At 34.5% G+C, this 25,605-nt stretch overlaps 1 protein-coding gene across 1 annotated transcript in view; it reads right to left on the minus strand.

Annotated features, from left to right (window-relative positions):
• BCHE (butyrylcholinesterase) overlaps positions 1 to 25,605 on the minus strand; it is a 94,094-nt gene that overhangs the window by 13,186 nt on the left and 55,303 nt on the right. Inside the window, exon 3 of the mRNA XM_004674932.2 lies at positions 2,096 to 2,262. Coding sequence (XP_004674989.1) covers positions 2,096 to 2,262 — 167 coding nt within the window. The remainder of the gene's footprint in view (positions 1 to 2,095; positions 2,263 to 25,605) is intronic.

Raw genomic sequence — 25,605 nt, forward strand, 5'->3', positions numbered from 1 at the left:
ATATATATATATTCAGCATGGTCATGTTTGTTCAATGGAATTCTTCATTAGTGATGTGTAGAGTATTGATGTTACAATTGGTAGGTCATTTCATTTATATACCTTTTTCTTATATACACAATATACCTTTTGGATGGAATTTTCTGAAAAAAAAATAGTTCTAAACAAAAAATTCTATTTTCAAGACATATGAAACTGTTCCAAAGTATGGACATAAACTGTAATAAAATATGGTATTTCCATATACCTCAATGCTTTGCTCTAACTAGAAAATTATTTATACTGGATAGAAAGGAACTGTAGGTAGCACCAAAATTAGGCTTTTACTAATTTATTCTGCATTATGACCTTGGAATATTTAGAGATATAGATTTTGAAGTACATCTTAAAAAATGTATCTATCAAATTTTATTTTACCAACAACCAAAATTTCCACAGGTGTTTGAACTAGATCAACTCAGTTTAGTTTACAATAATTAGTCTTTTAAAACACCCACATATTACTCTTATTTCCTAACTTTGACCCTCTCATTTATAAACATTTTAAGTAAAGATCAATATTGTGCAATCTGTGATATTTAAATGGTAACTCTTTTTGTTTTTTGGCAGATATAACACATTACCTCATTGTTATTCACACCCAGAGGACACAAGGGCAGCACTGTAGCTCTGCCAAGGGCTGCCAAACACCCATCTCTGGACATATATTATGTCACAGAACTTTTGGTAATACACAGAGCAATACTATATCAGAGACATCTCCTAAACAGATGGGGTAGATAATTATAATTTTGGTGAGTGATATCTGATCAGCAAAAGGTATACTAAGCAAGTACAGGCAGCAATGCCAATTCTTGCCTGAAACCAAAATCCTAAATTATCTAAACAACACAATAAAAATATTCACTATACTTTGATACCTAATACATAGTAGCTTGAAAAATACAGTATTATAGTGAACAGAATGATGAAATCTAAATCATCTGGTCACACTGGGTTTTATGATTGATTGTCATGTACTTTTAGATGAGAAATAAAAATATGAAAATAGACGGGAAGAGTCATATGAATCATGATGGATGATTTAATTACTTTAAAACCAGTAATGGTTCTCAGAGAATATGTGATCATTAGAGATGATCATTAAGTTTATTTGAATATTATCTTACTAGTACTTTAAAATAATATAGTGATCAGATACAGTTCACTAGGCATTGCTTATATAAGCACAAATATTTTCTGAAAGTTAACTAAGTGATTGTTCATTGTATCATGCAATAAATGCTTCTCCTTAGATAATATTTTCATACACAAAATATTGAGAAATATTTTGATTGTGTTTTTTTAATATGTAAGTTTTGGTGGTTTTCTCCCCCTTATAAACCAAAAGTACCATTATTTAAAAATAAGTGTGTTTTTAATGTCTTCTTGTGTATAAATTATATTTAGTTTTTTATTTTATCATCATTATGTTTAACATTATAATGTTTCTTTTATAAACTTTATTTCTTAATTGATTAATACTATAAAATTAAATTGGGAAAATGTGTCATTAATTCTATAACTAAGATTTACATTTCTCAGAAGATTTATATTTCCTTTTTAAATTTGACTAAATTATTTTTCATATAGCGCATATTCAAACCTATCTAAATTCACTGGAAAAAGTTTGTTAAAAATAGCGTATTAGGCCCTCCCTGGTGGCGCAGCGGGTTAAAGTACAGCACTGAGAAGCTAAAGCAATTTCCGCATGAGTTCGATTCCCACCTGCTCTGGAGGTGACCACATGGCGTGGCAGACCTCTGCTGACCTACCCGCTACTCCCCTCAGCAGTGTACTGCATCAATCTGCCTGTTCTGCTCCTCACTCTGTCTCTGGTGAAGCTTCTTGCCACCCCTGAGCCTCTGGCCTGTACCCCAGTTCTGTATGTACAAATAAATAAATCTTAAAAAAAATAGCATATTAATTTAAATGTATTAAATTTATAGTCACAAATGCAAATTTTAACACCAACTTCATGTCTTAGAGATCTATCTTTCACGTACCTTATGCTATTCACAATCAACTGACTAAGCTAAAGCTAAAATTCACATACCTGTTATTTCTAACACTTTGGGAAAAAACAGTGTCCAGAACCGGCATTGTTGAGCACGTAATTTTGTGAGTACTCCTGGTGATTCTGCATTCAGGGTTAAATATTTTTGATCACTGCTTTTGAAGATGGGCCATCTTGAGTTGTTGCTCTGGGGTCCATCTGGATTTCTAATAAAGAAACAACAAACAGGTAAATAAATGCATACACTTCTGCTGTGATCTTTGTTTAATTAGTAGTATAGGAAAATCCATTAATAAGATATTTTAAAAATCAAATAAATTATGGATATTTTTGATAACGTCAAACCTAATTTTCCAGTAGTAGAAATTTTAGCTGTTGGTTAAAATTAGAGGAATTAAATTTTAAATAAAAAATGTTTTTCTCTTTAACATACAGAAAAGGAGAAAAAATAATTTATTTTTCAATAATGCTAATGTTCTCTTTAACTTAAACATGCTCAATGGAGCGGGTATTAGTTCATTTTCTTCCATTATCCCAGACTGAACATTTAATAAAAAACATTGTTCAACATCTCTTGAATCAATGTAATTATATATGTGTGTGTGTGTGTGTGTGTATTTACATTAATGCCTGAGTTTGGAACTGGCTACACACCTATTTATGAGAATTTTCTCACTGACCTAGGAAACAACTTTCAATCTCACTTTAAGTTGCTCTTATATTTTTCAATATCTGTATACTGTTTAAAACTGAATCAGTAGATTCAGGTAAAACTGAATGAGCATGGTTTCACCCAGCCGCTGTGTCTATTTTAAGATACATTTTATGAGCCAACATACAAAAAAAAAAAAAAATTCCTTAGTCATTGCATATTCCTGCCTTGGACTTAGCTACTAATTCTGCTTAAAAATCCTTCATCCCCCAAAGTCACTGGTCTAAGTTAATTCATAATCTTTACATTCTCTTTTTTTTAAGTGATATTTTTCATAATTTTCAATGTAATTTTTAGGACAATAAAACTTCTATTTTATAAGCTATAATGTTGAACTCATTTATACCTTTGCAATACTCAAAAATATAATACTGTATATTTTAATCCAATATAAATTCAGTAAGTAAATATTTTTAAATAGTTACAAGTAATTGGTTACTAGAAACATTCTTTTAACAGATTTTTGTTTTATTACAAGTTAGAGTTACTATAGGTCTAGAAAACAAATAAATGTGGAAAACATGGTTTCATTCTGGGAATTTACAAGCAGGACATCCATAAAAACAAAGGATTGATACTTATATGTATGGGTGTCCTTGTTTGTAAAGTAAAGGCAAATAACAAACTGAAGAGAAAAGGGGAAAGCCTAATAAAAGCAACCAAAAATTAACATAGAAATAAATAATGAGTATTGAACTTATTACATAAAATGACAATAAAAAAAAACTAGTTGTCTAGTGTTCTAGAATAGATAAAATCCTGTTAGAATTATAGCTTAAGATATAAGAATGAGCACATTAAGATCTGATTTAAAATTTAGAATGTAGGTATTTACTATTCTTTAGGGATATCTGACAAAAGGTTTTATTGTGAATATAATATTTTAGAAATATTGACCTAGATATGGTATTTAGAACAATCAATAATTCAACAAAATACTCATAAGTACTTCAATCATAAATGGAAGAATAAGGCATGAGGTAAAGTAACTCATCCCTTTCTCTTAGATTAATTATTCCTTAAGAATAAACCATAGGAGAAATACTCAAGTTGAGATATTGTGAAACTTTACAAGCAAAATTTTTCATTATTTGGGTAGTTTCTACCAAATTGACATGAACTCAATGTCAGCATATACAAGATTATTTTAGATTTACCAAAATTTGTGGGCCTAGTAGAATTTGAAAAAACAAGCAAGCATTCACGTGAACTGGTTATGGGAGCATAGTTGTAATCAAGAACTCATATTCAATAAGCAACAGAAATTCATATTTTATGCTAAAGCAGACATATTTAACCAGGAATTTAGTCACAAATACCTTTCTGAACATCTAGTTTATTTTGTTCCAAAACTGATTAATAAGAATTATTACTAGCCAGAGTTATTCAACCCATATCATAGCAGGAATGAAACTTCCTGCTTTAGAATGTTATTTGAGAGAGGTCATGAAGGAAATTTCTCCAGATAACAGATGGCACCCTTGTCTAGGTGAATTATGTAGTTTTTTTCCCTTTCTTTTAAAGCATTAGCAAGTAACGAGAGCAGCTGCCAGAGGCTGGGTATTAAACCAGGAGAACCATTGGTCTGATTCGGTACAACAATTCTTATGTTACTAAATTGCCCACTTTCCTTCCAATTCCACTCTAATTAGCTTATGGCACCATTTTAACTGCACATTCATTTCTGGCTTCTATAAACGGTGACTTAAACAGAGCTGACTTGTACTTGAGTTCAAGAATAAGGCATTAATGGCAGTGCCAGTGTTCATTGCACAAGTTTTGTGCTATGAAATAACTCATGACATCCAAATTGTAATTCAGATATAAAATTCCTTTGCCTATGGAAGCAGATATAGTTTTTAAAAAGTGATTGAAACAGTTATTGAAGAGATGGAGAATTTTATACTATAATTTGAAGAAATCTCCAAATAATTCAAAACTTAACAGGACACATAGCATTTCCTATATGTATCATTTATGAACATTGTGACATATAACAATTTTTCTATATAAATAATCCAAAACACTACTTAATTTTAATATTTAAAGTATAATAAAGTAGACATCTTGACATTACCATTTTCAAAAATATTTTCTATGTCACAGCATATAGAATACAAACTAATAACAACAAAACTATTTCTGTGAAATAGGTAAATCCTTCATGCAATTTTACTGTTAAATCAATTTCTAATTTTGGTAAAAAGAAGTTATTAACATTTAAAAATATTCATTGTATTTCTTTACATGTACAAGAACTGGGGTGTAGGCCAGACTTACAGAGGGTTAGAGGAATCATCAGAAACAGAGTAGGGCGCAGAACAAGCTAATCTACTGAAATACCTTGTTGAGGGTTGAAACAGGCAAGATATGAGAGGTCAATTATGCCACATGGGTCAGCTTGCTGGCAGGTGTTCAAACAATTTTGCAGTATTTGGCCATTGCTTGATGGGGCTGAAATTTTAACTTTTGTGCCACCAGGGAGGCCCCAGAAGTTACCTTATGGTGATCATCCATTTTTAACTCAACATAGATTTGAAGAGTTTAAGAAAGAACTTGATTAGGCAAACATTTAAAAAAAAAAACGATAATTTTTCTAATATCTATACTATGGCAATTTTTTTTTGTAATTGACATTTTGCACATGTTGGATACCTCACTTTATGAGAAAATTGCTTTATAAAGATATTAATCAATACAGGACATCTAATATGAAGAAGTAGTGTATATTCAGCTTCATGCACAGTTTTGTTCTGGTTTTTCATCACAATTTTGCCTGCTTTATTTTAACACAAATATCAACATTCTGTCTGGGTAAGGGTTCATAAACAATTATTTCTAATTAAGCTTTCCAGTAATTTTGCAGTGAATATATTTCAAAATCTAATAAAATAATGACACAAATAATATTTGAAAATTAAAAGGCTACTAGAAATCTTCCACTATCATAAAAATAGTAATAAGGTATAGTTTATATTGAATGATTTTTAAGCATGCAAATATACATGAATTCTAATTCCTCATTGTCATATTTAATTAAAATTATATTTTAGTTAAAACAAAAATGATGTTATAAGAGAATCTGCATGTATAGAACAAATGTGTTCATTCAACCTAAATGTTGAATGTATATTATAGAAGCTTATTTTGGTCATAGAATGTAAACACCAAAATAAATATCCCTAACTCTTGTTTTATTCCATAAGAAATTTAGGCAGTAAACAAGGCAATAAGGGAAATACATGATGAGGTATATCTCTAACTGATAGAGATAATAAAATGGTGAACACATATAATAAAATGCTTAATAAATGTGTGTAGGCAGTGGTGAGGGTATATTGACTAGAATTTTGAATCAAACCTGGTAGTTTGTGTTAACAAGGTCACTGATGATGACTTCTGTCCATGACATGACTGAAAAAGGGCTACTTACACTGATATTCTTAAGGTAGAGAACAGATAACCAGAAGTACCAATCATGTAATTACACTGTCAGGACTTTGTGTCAGATAATATCAATCTGGACTCCAGGAACTTGAGGTGGGTTGGGTCTGATGATTGAATTTAACCAGATGACCAATTATTACATCAATTACATATGTATAATGAAACTCTAATATAAATTCCAGACCTCAGGTTCAGGAGAGATTCCATGATAGGCAATACACCTTCAATATATTGTCACAATGGGTGGCTGAAGGCAACGCATCTGTGAGAACAACAACTCTGTCTGGAACCCTATCAGCTCCCAAATAAGAGATATATATCTTCCTTTGGATCATTTTCTTATATACATATACACATAAACATACACACATTTACTATATTAAGGTACTAATTTTAATTGTAATACTTTCCTAAGTGCTATGAATTGTTCTAGTGAATTATTGAACTCAATTTAAAATGTGAGATGCATATGTTTAAATAACCTTAGGTAAATTTCAGCCAATTGAGTAAAAGTAAAAAGATAATTCAATGGAGTCATGACTAGTAATGCTAGAACAAATTAAACCATTTGAGCTGTTTCTATTATTTTGGCATATTTATATAAAAACAGACAAAAACATTTTCACATCATAAATAACTGCAATGTTTAAGCATATGCTAATCTTCATAAATTCATAACAAACTGTTATACAATGATATGGAGACACAAGTGAAATGTGTAAAGAAGAACTTATAAATAAAATTTTGTTTTTTGAACCTGTCTGGCAACACAAAGGGTTAAAGCTCAGCACTATGAAGCTATCTGTAGTCTACAGCCACTGCAGCAAAAATTCAATCCCAGGCCAGGAAGATGACCCACATGGTATGGCATCTCTCCTGTCTCACCAGCTGCTCTCTTCAACAGTATATTTCAGTCAATCTGCCTGTTCTTCTCCCCACTTTATGTCTTTTGAATCCTCTCATCCCCCACACCTCTGGTCTGTACCCCAGTTCATGTATATAAAATAAATGAATCTTTTTAAAAAATAAAGTTTTGTTTTTCCAAAGACATAAACTCAGCTATATTTTGCATACATGAAATTCCTTAAGATGTAGATATTAAATATATTTTGAAGCTGTTTTGATTCCCCCAAGCATAATTTTCTGTGATTATCATATGTATATGAGCTTAACAATGTTGATAACTGATATTATTTAAACCTGTAAAAATCTGAAATACTTAAAACTGACCAAATAATATCCCTTTAGGTTAATTAATTATAAATTTAGTGTTAGTTATACAACCATTAAAATGAATTTATTTCCCCTAAGTTAAAGTATCTTAATAGTAATTTATGAATGAATTACCAGTAAGTCACTCATATTGGCTCCCTTATAATCTACACAGCTATATAATATTGATTTGTGAGTTTTATAAAGCATCACATACTGAACTTCATAATTTTCTGCAAGATTCCAAGGTGGGGCCCTTCCTGGTGGTGCAATGGATTAAAGCACAACACTATGAAGCTACCACAGCCACTGAAGCAAGGTCAATCCCCAGCCAGGTTGCTGATCCACATGGCCTGCAGACTTCTACTGTCTCCCCCACTGCTCTCCTCAGCAGTATACTTCAATCAGCCTGCCTGTTCTGCTCCCACTGTCTTTGGTGTATTTTTATTCCAAGATTCCAAGATGACTATTCAAAGACAAATAAAATAATTAACTTTTCTTTGTATACCTACACATGCACATTTCCACTAATATGACTCCTGACTCCTGTATATATTATATGGATATTACTAATATATATATGTATATATATATATGTATACATATATGTATATATACATCTATATGTGTGTATATATGTATATACATACATACATACATATATATATGCATATATATATGATATGTGTCAGTGTTCTCCAATGATCATTATGATAACAACACAATTGGAAAAGTATACTTTAAATAAAATTTTAATTCATATCAAAATGATATAAATCATTGAAGGAGTGCCAACTTATATTAATAACAACTATATTTTGAGTTTCAGAGAAAATCATGTTGTTTTGTTTATTTTTTCCTGATTGGTAGCTGTGATAATTTTGGGTTTAAATTGCATGCTCAATAAATGATTGTTGAAATGTGAACTAAGTGATTAGAAAACTTGGAATATATTTGAGAATAATTAATATCAGTATCAGATGCTCATTTTAATGTATTTGCAGAAAAACATTTTATTCTCATGTCTAAAGATGAAAAAATGTCATTATTCTTCAAAGTTAAAAAATTGAAAATGCGCATTGATTTTTCAAGTTACATGAACAGTAATAGGTTAGACAACAAAGTGGTACATCAGTTATGAATAGTTAGAATGTGTGAGCTTCTCTTAAACTACTCCCAAATTGAAAGTACTCTTTCCAAGCTCATTTATGTCCTTTATCTAGATGTAATGAGTCAGAAAGGTTTTAATGTCTATACTGTTTTCCCTCTAAATGTAGTAGAAACAAAAGTACTAGTTTCTAAAGCAGTATGGAATGTTTAACAATTTAGTTGTGCATAGAAAATTGTGTTATGTGTATTATTTACAACTCAGATTATATTTAATGCAGATATCTAAATCTAGTTCACTTTTTATTTGGTTCTTCTTATCTCCATGCATTTTCATCAGAGATCGTGAAAAATGGAAGTAATAAGTAAAACACAATTTTCTGGTTTCATTAGTTAGCTAAGTTTCCTTCCTTGCTTCAACAGGTTTAGTTTCCTAGGGAGAAAGCCAAATAGCTAGAGAAACACAACAGTATTAGTAAAGCATGGACATTTTCAATGATTCAGAAAATTTCCACCAAGGACTGCTTGGAACTAAATATACAGTTCAAGGAGAAGTCATGATCAACTTGGTGTTTACATTTTTTGTTGTTGTTGTTGTTTTATTATTCTTAATCAGATGAATTCTTAATTAACAAGTAAGTAAGAAAATAAATTTTCATGAGACAAAAGAAAAAAGGGAAAATAGGAAAAGAAGGAAAGAATAAGAATTCCCTTGGAAATTTATAAAATGTATGAACCAAGAACTAAATTTGATTTAATGACAAAATACATCATTTTTCTAGACAAGAAAACAAGAAAAATAGGAATATTTCTTTTTATTCAGCATTTATATAAAGGAACAAAATGCATTCCAATTAAATAAATATTATTAGGAAAATGGTCTATATTTTTTCTGCATTTTCTGAATTTAAGAATAATTAGTAGCTGTAGTTACTGGACATATAGAGAATAATGGATGAGGTATCAGCACAAGCAATCAGCAAAACCCATAATATTACGAAATGATATTTCTAGACATGAGCTATGAAAGTGGATGCCTGGTAAATAAACTATTAATAAGGCAAGACTTCAAGATGTCAGGAACTTTTTTTTTTAATTTTTTAAAATTTATTTATTTATTCATACAGAACTGGGGTACAGGCCAGAGACATGGAGGGTCAGAGGATTCACCAGAGACAGAGCAGGGAGCAGAACAGGCAGATCGACGAAGCACACTGCTGAGGGGAGCAGCGGGCGGGTCAGGAGAGGTCTGCCACGCCATGTGGTCACCTCCAGGGCAGGCGGGGTTCAAACTCATGCAGAAGTGGCTTAAGCTTCTTAGTGCTGTGCTTTAACCCGCTGAGCCACCAGGGAGGGCCACTTTTTTGTTATTTTTAGGTGTTAATTTTTAATTGCTAGCACCTAACAAAGAAATCAGTAACCATATCAATTTTTGCTATTGAAATAAACCATAATTTAAAAAATAATAATTAAAAAAATGCCGTGCAAATAGGAAATACCGTTGACGCTGGTTTTGTTTTCTCCATATATTCACAAGTAAACTACAAAAGAACAAGGTCAATAGTCCTGAAATATATAAATATTTATTTATTATGTATGGGAGAACTGGAGTATAGGCCAGAGGTGCAGGGGTGATAGAATTCACCAGAGACAGAGTGAGGAGCAGAACAGCCAAATTGATTGAAATACATTGCTGAGGAAAGTTGCCAGAGAGACAACTGGGGATCGAACTCATGCTGCAGTGGCTGACTAGAGCTTGACAGTGCTGAGACTTAATCCTGGGCCACCGGGAAACCCTTAGCCCTGAAACATGAATAGATGACCGTGGAGTGGAATAGGACAGGGAAAGAAGTGTAATTACGGGCAATCCGTGGTGTCACAATGGGTTAGGATGCAGCACTGCAAGCTAGCAGCAGCCACTTCAGTGCCAGTTCTATCCCCAGCCCAGAGGTGACCCACATGCTATGGCAGATGTCTCATGTCTTGCCTGCTGCTCCCCTCAACAGTGTACTTCATTGATCTGCCTGTTCTGCTCTCCACTCTGTCTCTGTTGAATTCTCTCACCATCCCTGCACCTCTGGCTTGTACCCAGTTCTGTGTGCACACATAAATAAATTAAAAAAAAAAAGTGTAATTTAACTGCATTTTCTTGAATACTAGGGTATTACAACCTCAATGAGGGGGTTGCAAAGTCTGTTTGGAGCTCTTACGCTATTTATTCAAGGGCACAAATACAAACTGGTGCTTAAGAGGCCCATCACTTCACTGAAAAAGGGGCTGTGCAGGGTTGTGCCCAGGGCAGAATATATACAAGTGAGGAACTAAAATGACAATTACTGACCCAAGCCTGAAAATCCCAAACCAGGACATATAAAGCCTAAACCTACAGGGAGAGCCAGATAGATCACTTGTTATTTGTCTAAGAAGAGACTGGTAATTACAGGCTAACACTGTAATGTTTTGAATATCTGCCTTACCTCTATCTAGGGGAAATATCTAGATGATTAAAAGTTTTATCTAGCCACAGCTTAAGCATCTGTGTTGTGATAATAGGATTAATTGACCCAAGTATGGTACTGCACTAGAAAAATAAAGAGAAAAAATTCAGATAGGTGTCTCTTTCCAAATATACTTCTCACCTAGCACTACAGCTAATGCTCGACAGCATAGAGGTTGAGTTGGCAACGAGACTTTATAAAACAATATGGCTGAGGAATTTATCTAAGAGAAGTAATGAGTTTCGATCCCTTCCACACAAATTGGGTACCTACCACTCCTACTCATGTGTCTCACAGGAAACTTACCCCTTAATGCTCAATGGAGAGAATGTTTAGCACTTGTCTTCCCAGTTCCTTACTATGACTGCTATGGGTTTCCCAAACATATGCAAAGGTCAAAATTATCACACAATGCAATAATATAGAATATACAACTAGTGGCAAGATATAAACAGCTTAGGTTTACACACATTTTTTGTAGGCAAGTTATACAGTTAATTTATTAACATAAGTAAAAGTAAGCCTACATTACAACCCATGAAAACTAAAATTATGAGTCAGAAAAACACATCACAAAGGCTTGAGTAAAAAAAAAAAAAAAGAAGAAAGACTCAATCCAAAAGAACTATAGATATAATTGAAGAGATGTGTTAATGTGACAATTAAAAAAAAAAAGAAAAGAAAAACTTCTGTAATTCAGAAAACCAATGAAAATCATAAAATAGGAATATGGAAAGATTAAGAAAATTTGGAACTTCTACAAATAGAAACAATGCAGAAAAAATAGTTCATAAGGCCCTCCCTGATGGTGTAGTGGGTTAAAGCACAGCACTAAGAAGCTAATGTCACTTCAGCATGAGTTTGATCCCCAGCCCCAGTGGTGAGCCACATGGCAAGGAAGACCTCTCTTGACCTACCCACTGCTGTTCTCAGCAGTGTACTTTGTTATTTCACCTGTTCTGCTCCCCATTCTGTCTCTGGTGAATCCGCTCACCACCCCTGCACCTCTGGCCTGTACCCCAGTTCTGTATGCATAAGTGAATAAATCTAAAAAAAAAAGAAGTTCATAAAATTTTAAAACTACAGGACCTTCCTGATTAGGGCTTAAAGACTCAGTACTATAAAGCTATCACCTGACACTGTAAAATGAGTTCTATCCCCACTCAGGTAGCGAACAAACACAGCCCAGTGGACCTTTCCTATCTCACCTGATGCTCCCCTCAGCAGTGTATTTCAGTGGATCCAGCTTTTCTCTCCATTATCTTTGGTGAATCCTTTCACCTCCCTACACCTCTGGTCTATACCCCAGTTCTTGCATGAAGAATTTAATGCAATATTTTAAATAATTTAAATACAACTAGGGGACAAGTCTTAGTACTATCAAGGTATTAACAGCCACTGAAACATGAATTTGATCCCCAGCCAGGGAGCTAACCCACATGGTGCAGCAAATCTCTCCTGCCTCACCCATTGCTCCCTTCAGCAGTGTATTTCAGTAGATTTGCCTGTTCTGTTCTCCATTCTGTTTCTGATGAATCCTCTTACCTCCTACACCTTTGGCCTATACCTCAATTATTTTATTTATAGATTAATAAAAATAAATCTTTAAAAAACACAATTAGGGCTTTAAAAGTAGACAAACTCAAGAAGTGCGGAGAATGAATTTGGTAAGAAAGTGTTTAAGAACATGAAAATAGAACAACAAAGGGGAAATAGAATAGAAAACAGTGAAAAGAGAGTAAGATATTGATAGATCAAACTAATGATAAGCAAAAATGGCATAATTGGGGTCCCTGAAGGAAAAAAAAATTAAAAAGTATAGAAAATGCAATTAAAGAAATAACTGATACTCACCTCAATCTTAGAAATTAAATATATGTTCCAATTTAGTACCCAAATCCTTCCAAACCAAATAATACTAGGTAGATATACTTTGGAACATACAAGGTAAAATACTAAAAACTAATGACAAAGAAAATAATAGTAAAAACATTAAAGGAAATAGCAGTAACCTTGAGGGGACACCGATACAATGTTCTTAGCCTTTTCAGCGGAAATCTTACTGGAAAGAAGACAATGATAAGACCATTTAAATATTCAAAGACAAACACTTCCAGACTAGACAAACTTAACCTGCAAAGTTATGATTTAAAATAGAAGGGAGGATAAGGAATTTAACTGAAAAGCAAACAATGTTATCAATCTTAACAAACAGCTCATGAAAGAAGTATTAAAGTCACTGTTAAAAAAAAACCAGAAAACATTTGGAAATAACAGATATCGAACTATACAATGTGGGGCCCTCTCTAGTGTCTTGACGGATTAAAGCACAGCACTAAATTATCCTCAGCCACTGTAGCACAAGTTAGATCCCCAGCCAGGTGTCCCACATAGCTTGGCAGACCACTCCTGTTTCAAACCAAGTACCCCTCACCGATGTATTTCAATAGATATGACTTGTTCCCCACTCTGTGAATCTTTTCATCCCCCTACCCACATTCTGGCCTGAATAAATAAAAAAAAATATATCTTTAAAAAACTAGCTATACAATGTCCAGGAGGAGTAGCGTAAAAATACATGTCTTCAGACTGATTTTAAGATGAGATGGCAAAATAGGTCATAAAAATTGTGTACAAAGCACAGTTTCAGGACTTCAAACACAATCTAAAACAAACTATTAACAAGTATGACAATGGAAATGAGACTGTCAGAAAATAAAGACAAAGATACTCTTTAAAAAATAATAATATAGGCCCTCCCTGGTAGCGCAACGGATTAAAGGGCAACAATGCAAGCAAGCAGCACTTGCAGTTGCTTCGGTGGGAGCTCGATCCCCAGGCCCAGAGGTGATCCACATGTCGTGGAAGACTTCTCCTGACCCACCTCCTGCTCCCCTCTGCTGTTTATTTTATCAATCTGCCATTCTGCTGCCCACTCTGTCTTTGGTGAATCCTCTCACTGCCCCTGCACCTCTGGTCTGTAACCCCAGTTCTGTATGCCTAAGTAAATGCATATTAAAAAAAAATTATGAGGCCTTCCCTGGTGTCCAGAAGAGTGAAGCACAGAACTATGAAGCTATCAAAGCCACTGCAACACAAAGTTCAGTCCCCAGCCAAGGGGGTGACCCACATGGCGTGACAGACCTCTCCTGACCACACCTGCAACTCCCCTTAGCAGTGTAGTCCAGTCAATCTACCTGTTCTGCTCCTGTCTCTGGTGAATACTCTCACCCCTGGTACCTCTGACCTGTACCCCAGTTCTGTAGATATAAATAAATAAATCTTTAAAAGAAAGTAATTATGTTTCAATAATCAACTTAAATCTAAATGGCTTCAGGTACTCATGCTTCAGTGCGTGGTCATAGCTTGATAGAGCTGAGGCTTTAATTTTTTTTTTTTTTTAAGAAGAAACAAGTGTTACTAAGATGACACACACAGACTTTTAGTTAAAGGATAGAAGACTATCCTACAAGCAAATAACATTCAACAACGTCGGGAACAGATATATGCATATAAAGTAAAACATATGAACAATTACAAAAATAAGATATTTAAATGGACATTGGATTATATGATCAAGAGCCTAATATAATAAAAGTAAATCACACTAATAATTATGTAGCAAATGATATTGCAGCTTGACGCATAAAATTATTATTAATAGAACTAAAGAGTGATAGTGAAAGAGAAAAATAAAACTAATGGATTTACAAATATGACTAGAACAATCAAACAGAATAAATAAGAAAAAACAAAACATAAGTTTTGTTTTAGATTTGTTCCTTAATATTGTTATTAAAGAACAAGCTAAAACACAAGTTTGAAAAAAATCACAGAACATTACAATCAAAAACCATTGCATATAGATTTTTGAAGTTCACACAAAGCATTTTAAAAATCAATGCATATGTTAGGATACAAGTCTATCTCCAAATAAATTTTTAAAAATTGAAATCAAAATGAATATATTATATTATTATTCATAAAGTTAAAATCAATTATTAAAAATAAAGATGGGTCCTCCCTTGTGGCGCAGCAGGTTAAAGCACTGCACTAAGAAGCTTAAGCCACTTCCGCATGAGTTCGATTCCCCCCTGCCCTGGAGGAGATCCACATGGCCAGGCAGACCTCTCCTGACCCGCCTGCTGCTCCCCTCAGCAGTGTACTTCGTAGATCTGCCTGTTCTGCTCCCTGCTCTGTCTCTGGTGAATCCTCTCACCCTTCGCATTTCCGGCCTGTACCCCAGTTCTATATGAACAAATAAATCTTTAAAAAAATTAAAAAATAAAGAATAGCCATAAACACAGAAAAAATAAACAGTATGTGCATAATCAACATCAGGACTTTTTTTTTTTAAGGTAGTAACAGCGAAAACGTAAAAGTAAAATGTAAATCCTAAAAGTTATAAAAATGAGTGTCAGGAACAGATATATAAAATAAAATAGATGAACAATTACAAAAAATAAGACATCAGGATCCATGGAATGAAGTAATAGCAGCCTTAAGGGGAAAGATAATTGCAAAGTATTCTATCATTATAAAGTAAGGGGAAGAATAAACAACTTACTACTACATCTAAAGTAACTTGAAAATAAAAATAATCTGTACCTAAAGTTAGTGGAAAGAAGAAGATAATAATAATAATAAAATGATGATATTAGAATAACAATATTAAAGAACAAATCTAATAATTACAATTCATAAAGAAAATTAAAGATCAATAAAACTGAGATTTGGTTCTTAGGGAAAATAAACAAAATTGATAGTCTATGTAGGCTAAAACAGAAGAGAAGAGAGAGCAACTTAATAAACAAACAATAAATGAAAGTTCAGCTTTCACAGATTGAAAGGAAAAGGCAGAAGGAAAGACGGACGCCGTGAGTCTGTTCACCAAAAGGAAGAAGAAGAAGTGCTATTTTATTTCAGAGCCGAACTTTTATACACAATAAAGATCTCATGTCGAGTGCCCATTGGCCGGGCCACGGTCAGGCGGAGAGAGAAGCAGGAGGGGTCGTGGAAGAGTGTCCGAAAAGAAAAGATACAATAAATAGTACGAACTAAGCCCATGGCCATATCTGGCAGGGAAAGACGGCCAGGCCCAGCTGGAGCCAAGGACGGTCTCCTTATCAGCCGGGGCCAATACCAATTATCTTAAATAAATTATTCTTTCAATTGTACATCAACATGTCTGATAGTCCTTGAAATGGAGATATGTATCTCAATATACATTACAAGAGTAAGTCAGGAAAAAAAAATAAGATTTGCTAATTCCTACCACAATTGTGAAATTCTTTAAGCCAAATATCTCTTCAAATAAAAACCCAGTCAGATGCCTTTTCAACAAAATTCGATCAAACTTTTAAATAATTGATTCCAAACTCACTCAAATTATTTCTAAAAATCCAAGAAGGAAAGTTTCCTAACATACAATATAAAGTAGATATTACCCTTAGACTGAAACCAGAAAGCACAGCACCCATTTATGATAAAAAAAAAAAAAGTCTAAATACATTGAAAATGGAAAGGTCATATTTTAAAATTAAGCACTCAACATACTAAAAATGTATATAACATATGATTCAGTAACTCCACTCCTATGTATTGGGAGACAAAATCATTGGCTCAAAAAGAAATCGGAACTGTGTTTTCTGCAGCACTACTTACAATAGCTAAGATATGAAAACAAACAAAATGCCCCAAACAGATGACTGGATCAAGAAGATGTGGTATAGACACAAAATGGAGTGCTGTTCAATGATCATAAAAGATAAACATCTGCCAGTTTTAGCAATATAGATGAAAATGGATGGGAATTGCTAAGAAAAATAAGTCCGATGGAAAAATCTTTCAAAAATCTGATGTTTTCACTTATAGGTAGAAAACATCAGAACTGAACAAAGGGTCAAAATAAAGACAAATCTAAAAGGCAAACCATGTATTTGAAATATGCAGCTGGGGAAGGTGAGTAAGAGGGGTCAAAAGAGGGGAGGTGAAAGCTCAAGGGGCTTTAGTGATTGTTCATGAGTGCTGTATTGGTGGGAGAATTATGGGTGCTATGCCAGAGAGGAGAAATAAAATACTGTACAATATTGAGCAAATGGTGTAAGAAAATAAAGTAAAATATATAAATCACAAACCTACAGTTAATATTATACTAAACAGTGGAAAATTAATTTTTTAAGGTGTATCTATTTATGCATACAGAACTGAGGTACAGGCCAGAGGTGTGGGGGTGATTCACCAGTAACAGAATGAGGAACAGAACAGGCAAATGTACTGAAATACACCACTGAGGGGAGTAGAGGACAGGTCAGGAGAGGTATCCCATGCCATGTGGGTCACCTTCCTAGCTGAGGGTCGAACTAGTACTGCAGTGGCTGCCTATAGCTTCATATGTTGTGCTTTAACCCATTGCACCACCAGGGATGGCCCTGAAGACTTTCTTTTTAATATCAGGGACTAACCAGGCCCTTCTTGATGGTACAACTGGTTAGGGCACAATACTGTAAGGTTACCTGCTTCTGCTTCAGTTAAGAGTTTGATCTCCCACCTGGAGGTGACGTACATGGCATGACAGGCCTCTCCTAACTGGCTTGCTGCTCCCCTCAGCAATATACTTCATTGATCTGCCTGTCCTGCTCCCCACTGTGTCTCTGGTGAATCCTCTCACCGCTCCTGAACCTGTTGCCTGTAACCCAGCTCTGTTTACATAAATAAATAAATCTTGAAAAAAATAAATTAAAAGATCAGGGACAAGTCATGGAAACCCATTGTTGCTATGTCTATTTAGCAATGGAAGTTTAAGCTACAGTTATCAGCAAACAACAACAAATAAATTGAATACCGGTTGGAAAAAAGAGGGATAAAATTACTTCTATTCACACTTATTATACTCTATATAGAAATCTTTAAACACTCCACCAAAAAGGTACTGGAAACTATAGCAATACAGTAAAGTCACAGGTAATTAGGCCAACCAAAACAAAGCAAAATGCCAGTCATATTTATGCATATGAAAAAAAATTAAAAAAACTAAGAACATTATTTGAATTTTTAAAAAGATTTATTTATTTCTGGGTATAGATGTGGGGTACAAGCCAGAGGTGCAGGGGCAGTGAGAGAATTCACCAGAGACAGCGTAGGGAGAAGAACAGGCAGATTGACGAAGTACACTGCTGAAGAGAGCAGCGGACATATCAGAAGAGGTCTGCTGTGCCACGTGGGTCACCCTCCCTTGGCCAGAATCGAAATCCTGCTAAAGCGGCTGCGGACCGCTTCATAGTGCTGCACTTCAATCACCAGAGATGGCCCAAGAAATTGATTTGATTTAAACTTACTTTAAAATGCATCAAATATTACGAATTAAAGTAACCCAGAAGAAGGATTTGTACATTAAAAACTGTCAAAGTGGTCCTCCCTGGTGGCGCAGCGGGTTAAAGCACAGCACTGAGAAGCTAAAGCCACTTCCGCATGAGTTCGATTCCCACCTGCCTCGGAGGTGACCACATGGCGTGGCAGACCTCTCCTGACCTGCCCGCTGCTCCCTTCAGGAGTGTACTTCGTTGATCTGCCTGTTCTGCTCCCCACTCTGTCTCTGGTGAAGCCTCTCACCGCCCCTGAGCCTCTGGCCTGTACCCCAGTTCTGTATGCATAAATAAATAAATCTTGGCCCTCCCTGGTGGCGCAGCGGGTTAAAGCACTGCACTGAGAAGCTAAAGCCACTTCCGCATGAGTTCAAATCCCGCCTGCCCTGGAGGAGACCACATGGCGAGGCAGACCTCTCCTGACCTGCCCGCTGCTCCCCTCAGCAGTGTACTTCGTTGATCTGCCTGTTCTGCTCCCCACTCTGTCTCTGGTGAAGCCTCTCGCCGCCCCTGAGCCTCTGGCCTGTACCCCAGTTCTGTATGTACAAATAAATAAATCTTTAAAAAATAAATAAATAAATAAATAAATCTTTAAAAACAAACAAACAAACCAACAAACCAAAAAGCCTGTCAAAGTATGTTAAGAGATGCAGATCACGACATAAGAAGAACCGTCATTTCATGCTTGCGAATGGGGTTAGTCGGTATAGTGAAAATAACTAAGTAGGTAGTTACATACAAATTTAATTCAATTCCCATCAAAATAACAACAGATATCTCTGTAGTGGCCTAGAGGTTAAGTCTCAGGTCTGTCTCTACTGAGGCATGCGATCCCTTGACAGAGGAAGCGGACACACAATGCATAGCAGACCTCTCCTATCTGCCTGCTTCTCCCCTCAGTGTGTCTCAACAGATCTGCCCGTTCTGCTCTCCAATCCATCTCTAGTGAGTCTTCTTACTACCAGTTCTTCTATACAAAAGTTAATATAAATATATGTGTGTGCGTGTATATACACACACACACATATATAATCAAAAATTGTCTCAAAATAAGTTGAACATACTATTATAACTCATATGTTATAAATATGTGGTATGACTCAAAAATCAAAGACAAGGTATCACATGACCTGTATTGAATAACAGTAATTGCAAGAATATAAAGTTGGCATAAAAACAGAAACATTGGTAATTGGAACAGAAATCAAGCCCAGAAATAAGCCCATCTATTGTCAGTGTAAAGTAGGCAAGACTATAAAAGGAAAGAACAATCTCCATACATTCTGGGGTAACTAGACAGCACACAGAAAATAGTGAATTTTAATCAGTCTCACTCCATTACAAAAATAAATTGTAAATAGATCAAATATTTAAATATAAAATCTGCCATAGTAAAACATATAAAAGCATTGGTAATACATATTATGGCATTATTTTCAAATATTATAAAGCTGTTCTTAGAGATTTCACCCCTCTGATAAGATAAATAAAAGGAAAAATAGTAATTGTGATGACATGAAATTAAGAATATTTTATATAGTGAAAGAAAATATTTGGAGAATGGAAAAAATATCTACATATTATACAGAAATGACAAGAAGAAACAGCCAAAACATATAAAACATTTCACAAATGAAAAATAAGAAGAAAAACAACCCAATTAATAAATGACAAGCAGATCTAAACAGGCCAAAATGGATATCCAACAGGCATATGGAAAGAAAGAATTTCCCCACCCTTTATAATAGGAGATGTAGGTCAAAGCAATATATGATATGATTTCACACTATGACAATGACACAGATTAAAAAGCACCCCCCAATAGCAAGTGCTGCAGAGGTTGTAAAGAAAGAGCAGTCCTATTATACCATTGATGGGAATCTAAACTGTTGTAGGCATTTTGTAAAGTACTCTTGATTAAAATTGAAGAAAATAAAAATAAATAGAAATGCCTTTTGACCCAACAATTCTACTCTTGGTCATCTGTCTGAAGGAAATGAAACAATCAACTATATATATATATATATATGAGATACTATTACAGTATCATTAACAATATTTAGGACCCCAAATCAGCTTAACATCCCATTGATAGAGGACCAGATCAAGATAATGTGGTCACAAAGGAACACTACTTTTATAAGTAATGATGAAATGCTACAAATTGCAGCAAAACGAAAGAAGTTCAGGGAATCATGTGTAATAAATCAAGCAGAATGTCAAAGGAAAACAATGAACATTTACATAGTGAATGATTTGATAAAGTGAAATGGTTATAAAAGCTAGCTAATATGAATAAAAAAATGAGCTTTGTGAGGTTAAGAAGGGTGGAGTAAAGCATAAGATACAATCAAAAGAAAAAGAAAAACTAGGAAGAGGGAATTCTGCCCCTGACATGGGCTTTTGTTGTTAATAAATTTATTAAAGTGCCTTTTACACTTAATAAATTTATTTTCTGTTTAATATTCCAGAATAATTTGTGTATTATTCTTATCTGACAGAATCTTAAAAAAAACATAATTGATATGAGTTTTCTCAGTCCTTTATTTCACAAATATTGTTAGAACACCCAACATTTGTCAGTAACTATAATAAAAGCTGGGCCCTGAGGAGTAAAAATCCAAAAAGCAAACAAATTCTCTTTATTTGACATACAAATATTGCAATATAATTTCACTTCTGTTGATATGTATTTTTTTTCTAAAAATATAGATAGGAGACAGGTACCTTCTTTAAAATACATTTCTATATTCTGTGAAGATATTTATTTGTTAATTAGTCTGTAAACTATTTTGTGTTTGTGTGTGTATGTGTGTGTGTGTGCTAAACTTACTTTCTTATATACTTCACTAAAGTGATGGGATAGAGTGAGGCAAGCAAATTGATTCCAAATGAACAGTTCACATTCAGCAATTAGGTTGCATTGCACATCTTCAGTTGTTCAACTGAAAGGGCAAATGATTGCCATAAAAAAAAAAAAAAAAGCTCCAAGATCTTCACTATACACTGGGTATGATAAATGAACAAATCTTTCATGGTCTGGAAGAGAATTCTTTCTTCTTTCCTCGGCATTGTTTGCACAGAAGGGTTTGCTCAATTAGTTGGAGAGTTTAAGAAGAATAGCAAACAATATTTAGCCTCTTCAAGCTCTCCAGAAACTGAATAGAGCTTGACACTGAATTGATTTAGAGAATAACAGAAGCATTATTTCCTTCTTTCCCTCCTTACTCCATCCCTTCTTCCTAAAATGGTGTCAGGGGGTAGGGGTACAGGAAATATAGGTTATCACCAGAGCACTTTAACTTCAAAATCCCAAGCAGTTTCAGGGTTAAAAAAAAAAAAATCAGTTAGTCCAAAACAAAAACTGATCTCACAAGAAGATGCCAATCCCTTCAGAGAGAGAATGAAGATGGTTGCACACTGCTGAACAGTGGACCAGTATGTATTGTAATTCACACTCATGGACTTTTCTAACCTAACACAGCACTAGTGAAAGCAAGCCCTGCCATGGGAGACCCAGGGATAAATGGTGCTGGGGAAGGTCAAGGACACCACTACTGCAGCCTGACCCCAAGAGGCTGCCTGCAGGTGAAATGCTAGGGCACTAGGGATCCTGTAACCTATCTTCACACTTCTTTCATCCTATTCTCCTTCCCTCCTTTCCCTTTTCTCCCTTTTCTTGTCCCTTTATCAACTTGGCTATCAATTGCCAATATATGTTGGTATTGATAGCTTGCCTAATTTCTAAAAGCGAAACTGCATGATATTTCTCTCTATTTTTGTCTTCTAGTGACAGAGCAACTACAATCCTTTGGATGCAATCATACAAATCCCAGAGGAGCTGTAGCTCAATGGTCCATAGAAAGTTCAAATGTACTCATATATAATAGCACTAGAACACTTATTTTAATAAGGAGATAGGCATAGCATTAATTACGGTTAAGAAAAAATTCCAAAAACTTAAAAGAAATTGGCTTCTCCTTTTTCCAAATTCTATCAGTTTTGTTCTTCTTCATGTCAGTTTACTCTAGTTTGTGCTATAAAGTTGATGGCAGAAAGCCCAGTTGCAGGAATGAGTTTAAGAAATGCCAAAAAAAAAAAAAGTACTGAAAACTAAGTTTTGCAGTAGCATATACAAGTCCTAAAATAACTTAATTTTAGGTGAACACTGAACATTACAAGGGGCTTGGGAAATCAAATGCTCTAAGAAAATCATACAAAATCTTAATTACTGTAATATTTTTAATGGGCAATTTGAGCATATCAAATAATTATTTTTGAGTTCAAATTTATTTTTTTAATATGTCACTATTCACTGGAGGTCCCTATATTTGATGAATCCCTCCCATTAAAATGGGAAGCTCCATGAGAGCAGAAAATATCCTATTTTGTTTTATTTTTTATTATATATATATATATATATATATATATATATATATTCCTATTCTAGTCAGTGCTACTTGGTAGAGATTTTAAATAAATAAAAAAAAAAGTATTCATTTTAAACAAGCAAAAAAAAAGTATTCATTTTAAACAACATTTAAAATTAAAGAGCCAGAGGAAAGCAAAGAAGAAAGGGAACAGTGCACTAAGATGACAGAACATGGGTGATTAGGTGATGGACTTAAGGTTGCAGTGGTCATATCTAGGGGACGGCCTATCCTTTCAAAACACCAGCAATACAATAAAGAAAAGTCATCACATTAAAAAAAAAAACAAAAAAGAAATGACTTAAAAATATACTATGATCATAAATAACTCTAAATTAAAGTTTGTTTCTAAGTGAAAGGTAAAACTTATTTCATTTATCTCTTAGCAAGCTGGAGCTGTCCCTCCCTGCTGGTACGGTAGCTTAGGATGCAGCACTGCAAGCTAACCACAGCCACTTCAGTGCTATTTCAATCACCAGCCCAGAGGTGACTCACATGGCGCGGCAGACCTCTCCTTTCCTACCCGCTCGGCAGTGTACTTCGTTGATCTGCCTGTTCTGCTCCCCACTCTGTCTCTGGTGAGTCCTCCCATTGCCCCTGAAACTCTGGCCTGATCCCCCTTCTGTAGGCATAAATAAATGAATCTTGAAAAAAAATGCTGGTCCTGATGCTAAGATTATTTTAGTTTATTTAAGATATTTTTATTGAAATGGCATCCCTTATCCACAAGTGTAAGTCCTTACCCACAGGTGTAAGTCCTTACCCACACCCACAGGTGTAAGTCCTTACCCACAGGTGTAAGTCCTTTTTACGCATCGCCACATCTAATCTTCATCACAATTCTTATAAGTAGGTCACTTTATTACTCTGATTTCACAGATGAAAAAACGGAGGTACACAATGTAACTCACCCAAGACAACACAACTACATCAGATGAGTGAGGTTCAGGCACATAAGAGTGGAATATATTGCGTTCAAAACCCACAGTCCCCCAAAACGTAAGTTTGATGTTTTCAGGGTTTCAACTAAATACCTGCCTATGAATATTAAAGAATACAGTATTGCTTCCTCATGAAAACAGACATTTTCATGAAATTTAAAAGAGAATGTATACTCACATACAGAGATAACAGTGATGTTTAACAACTCATTTGCAATAATGACATCTGAAATAATAAACGTTTGTTGTATAAAAATCTGCAGCCATGGGTGGTTATCTTACCTGCTTATGTGCTACTTATTCAAAGGGCCTAACTCTGTCATCTTACAAACAATGACATTTTCATGCATATATTTTTCAAATTGCAAATACTAGCTTTTCTATTTTATTTGAAGTATTTACAAGACTATAACTCAATTTTTAAATCTTGTTCTAATTAATGTTCTGGTATATTCTAAGAGGCTCAAAGCACTCCTTGGAATTAAAAAATATATATATTTGCCCTAAATATTCAGAAAGTTTATGTAAAAGCAGCATGCTATTTCAATTGAACTTCCTTATGTCAGTGCATTTCCCTAGGTTTGATAAAAAAATTGATTGAATTTAAGGTAATTTTTTAAAAAAATTGTTATGTAAAAATACATGAATACAATAGATTACCAGCAAAAAATGAATAAAATAAATTGATATCTATTTCAGCTATCAATTATTTCTAACTGAGTCATTTTATTTTATAAGCATATAGTAGAAACCGTTTTATAGTAAAATACAATCTTCTTAAATTGTCAGTTAACTACTTTCTTGATAGATTAGTGTTTTATATTATTTTTAAAATTTATTTTACTCAAAGATAAATATGTCTTTTAAATAAAGTTGAAGTTTCCTTGAATTAATATTTTTTTTTTCAAAATTAGTTATTTTATGGCCCTCCCCAGTGACGCAACGAGTTAGAATGCAGCAATCCCACTAGCCGCTGCTGCTTTAGTGCAAGTTCTATCCCTCACCGAGAGGTGATCCACATGGCGTGGCGGACCTCTTCTGTCTCCCCCGTGGCTCCCCTCAGGGGTGTACTTCATCGAATTGCCTGTTTTGCTCCCCACTCTGTCTCTGGTGACTCCTCTCACCACCCCTGCACCTCTAGCCTGTACCCCAGTTTTATATGCATAAATAAAATATTTAAAACATATATTTATTCAAAATTGAAGGAATATTTAATGCACCTGTAATTATTACCACGGTAGTAGTAGACACATCAACACACCATCCAGAGTCCACCATATTTGTCCACTATGCTTCCTTCCCTCTTTGTTCTTCTTAACACTTCCACTCCCTTTTTCCACTTGGTGGATTCAGTTCTGCAGTTATTTATCAAGTTTTTATTTTTTTTAAGATTTATTTTTTTGTGCCTTCAAAACTGGAGTACAGGCCAGAGGTGCAGGGGTGGTGAGAGGATTCACCAGAGATAGAGCGGGGAGCAGAACAGGCCTACTGACCAAATACACAGCTGAGGAGAGCAGTGGTTGAGACTGGAGAGGTCTGCTGCCATGTGGATCACCTCCGGGTCAGGCGGGGATGGAACTCATGCTGAAGTGACTTAAGCTTCCTAGTGCTGTTCTTTAACTTGCTGCCCCACCAGGGAGGGCCCTCGAGTGTTAATGTTTAAGCTTGTCTTTTCTGACTCTTACTCTAGTTACTTGACATTCCACATAGGAGTGACTCCACCCAGTATGTTTCATTCTAATTGTGACTCATTTCACTTATTATTACTCTTTCCAAATCTATCCATATTACCAAAAATGACATGTTTATCTTTTCTGATCATGGAGTAATAGTTTATT

Source organism: Condylura cristata, unplaced genomic scaffold, assembly GCF_000260355.1.
Source record: "Condylura cristata isolate star-nosed mole 26May11 unplaced genomic scaffold, ConCri1.0 scaffold00003, whole genome shotgun sequence".
Lineage (NCBI taxonomy): Eukaryota > Metazoa > Chordata > Mammalia > Eulipotyphla > Talpidae > Condylura > Condylura cristata.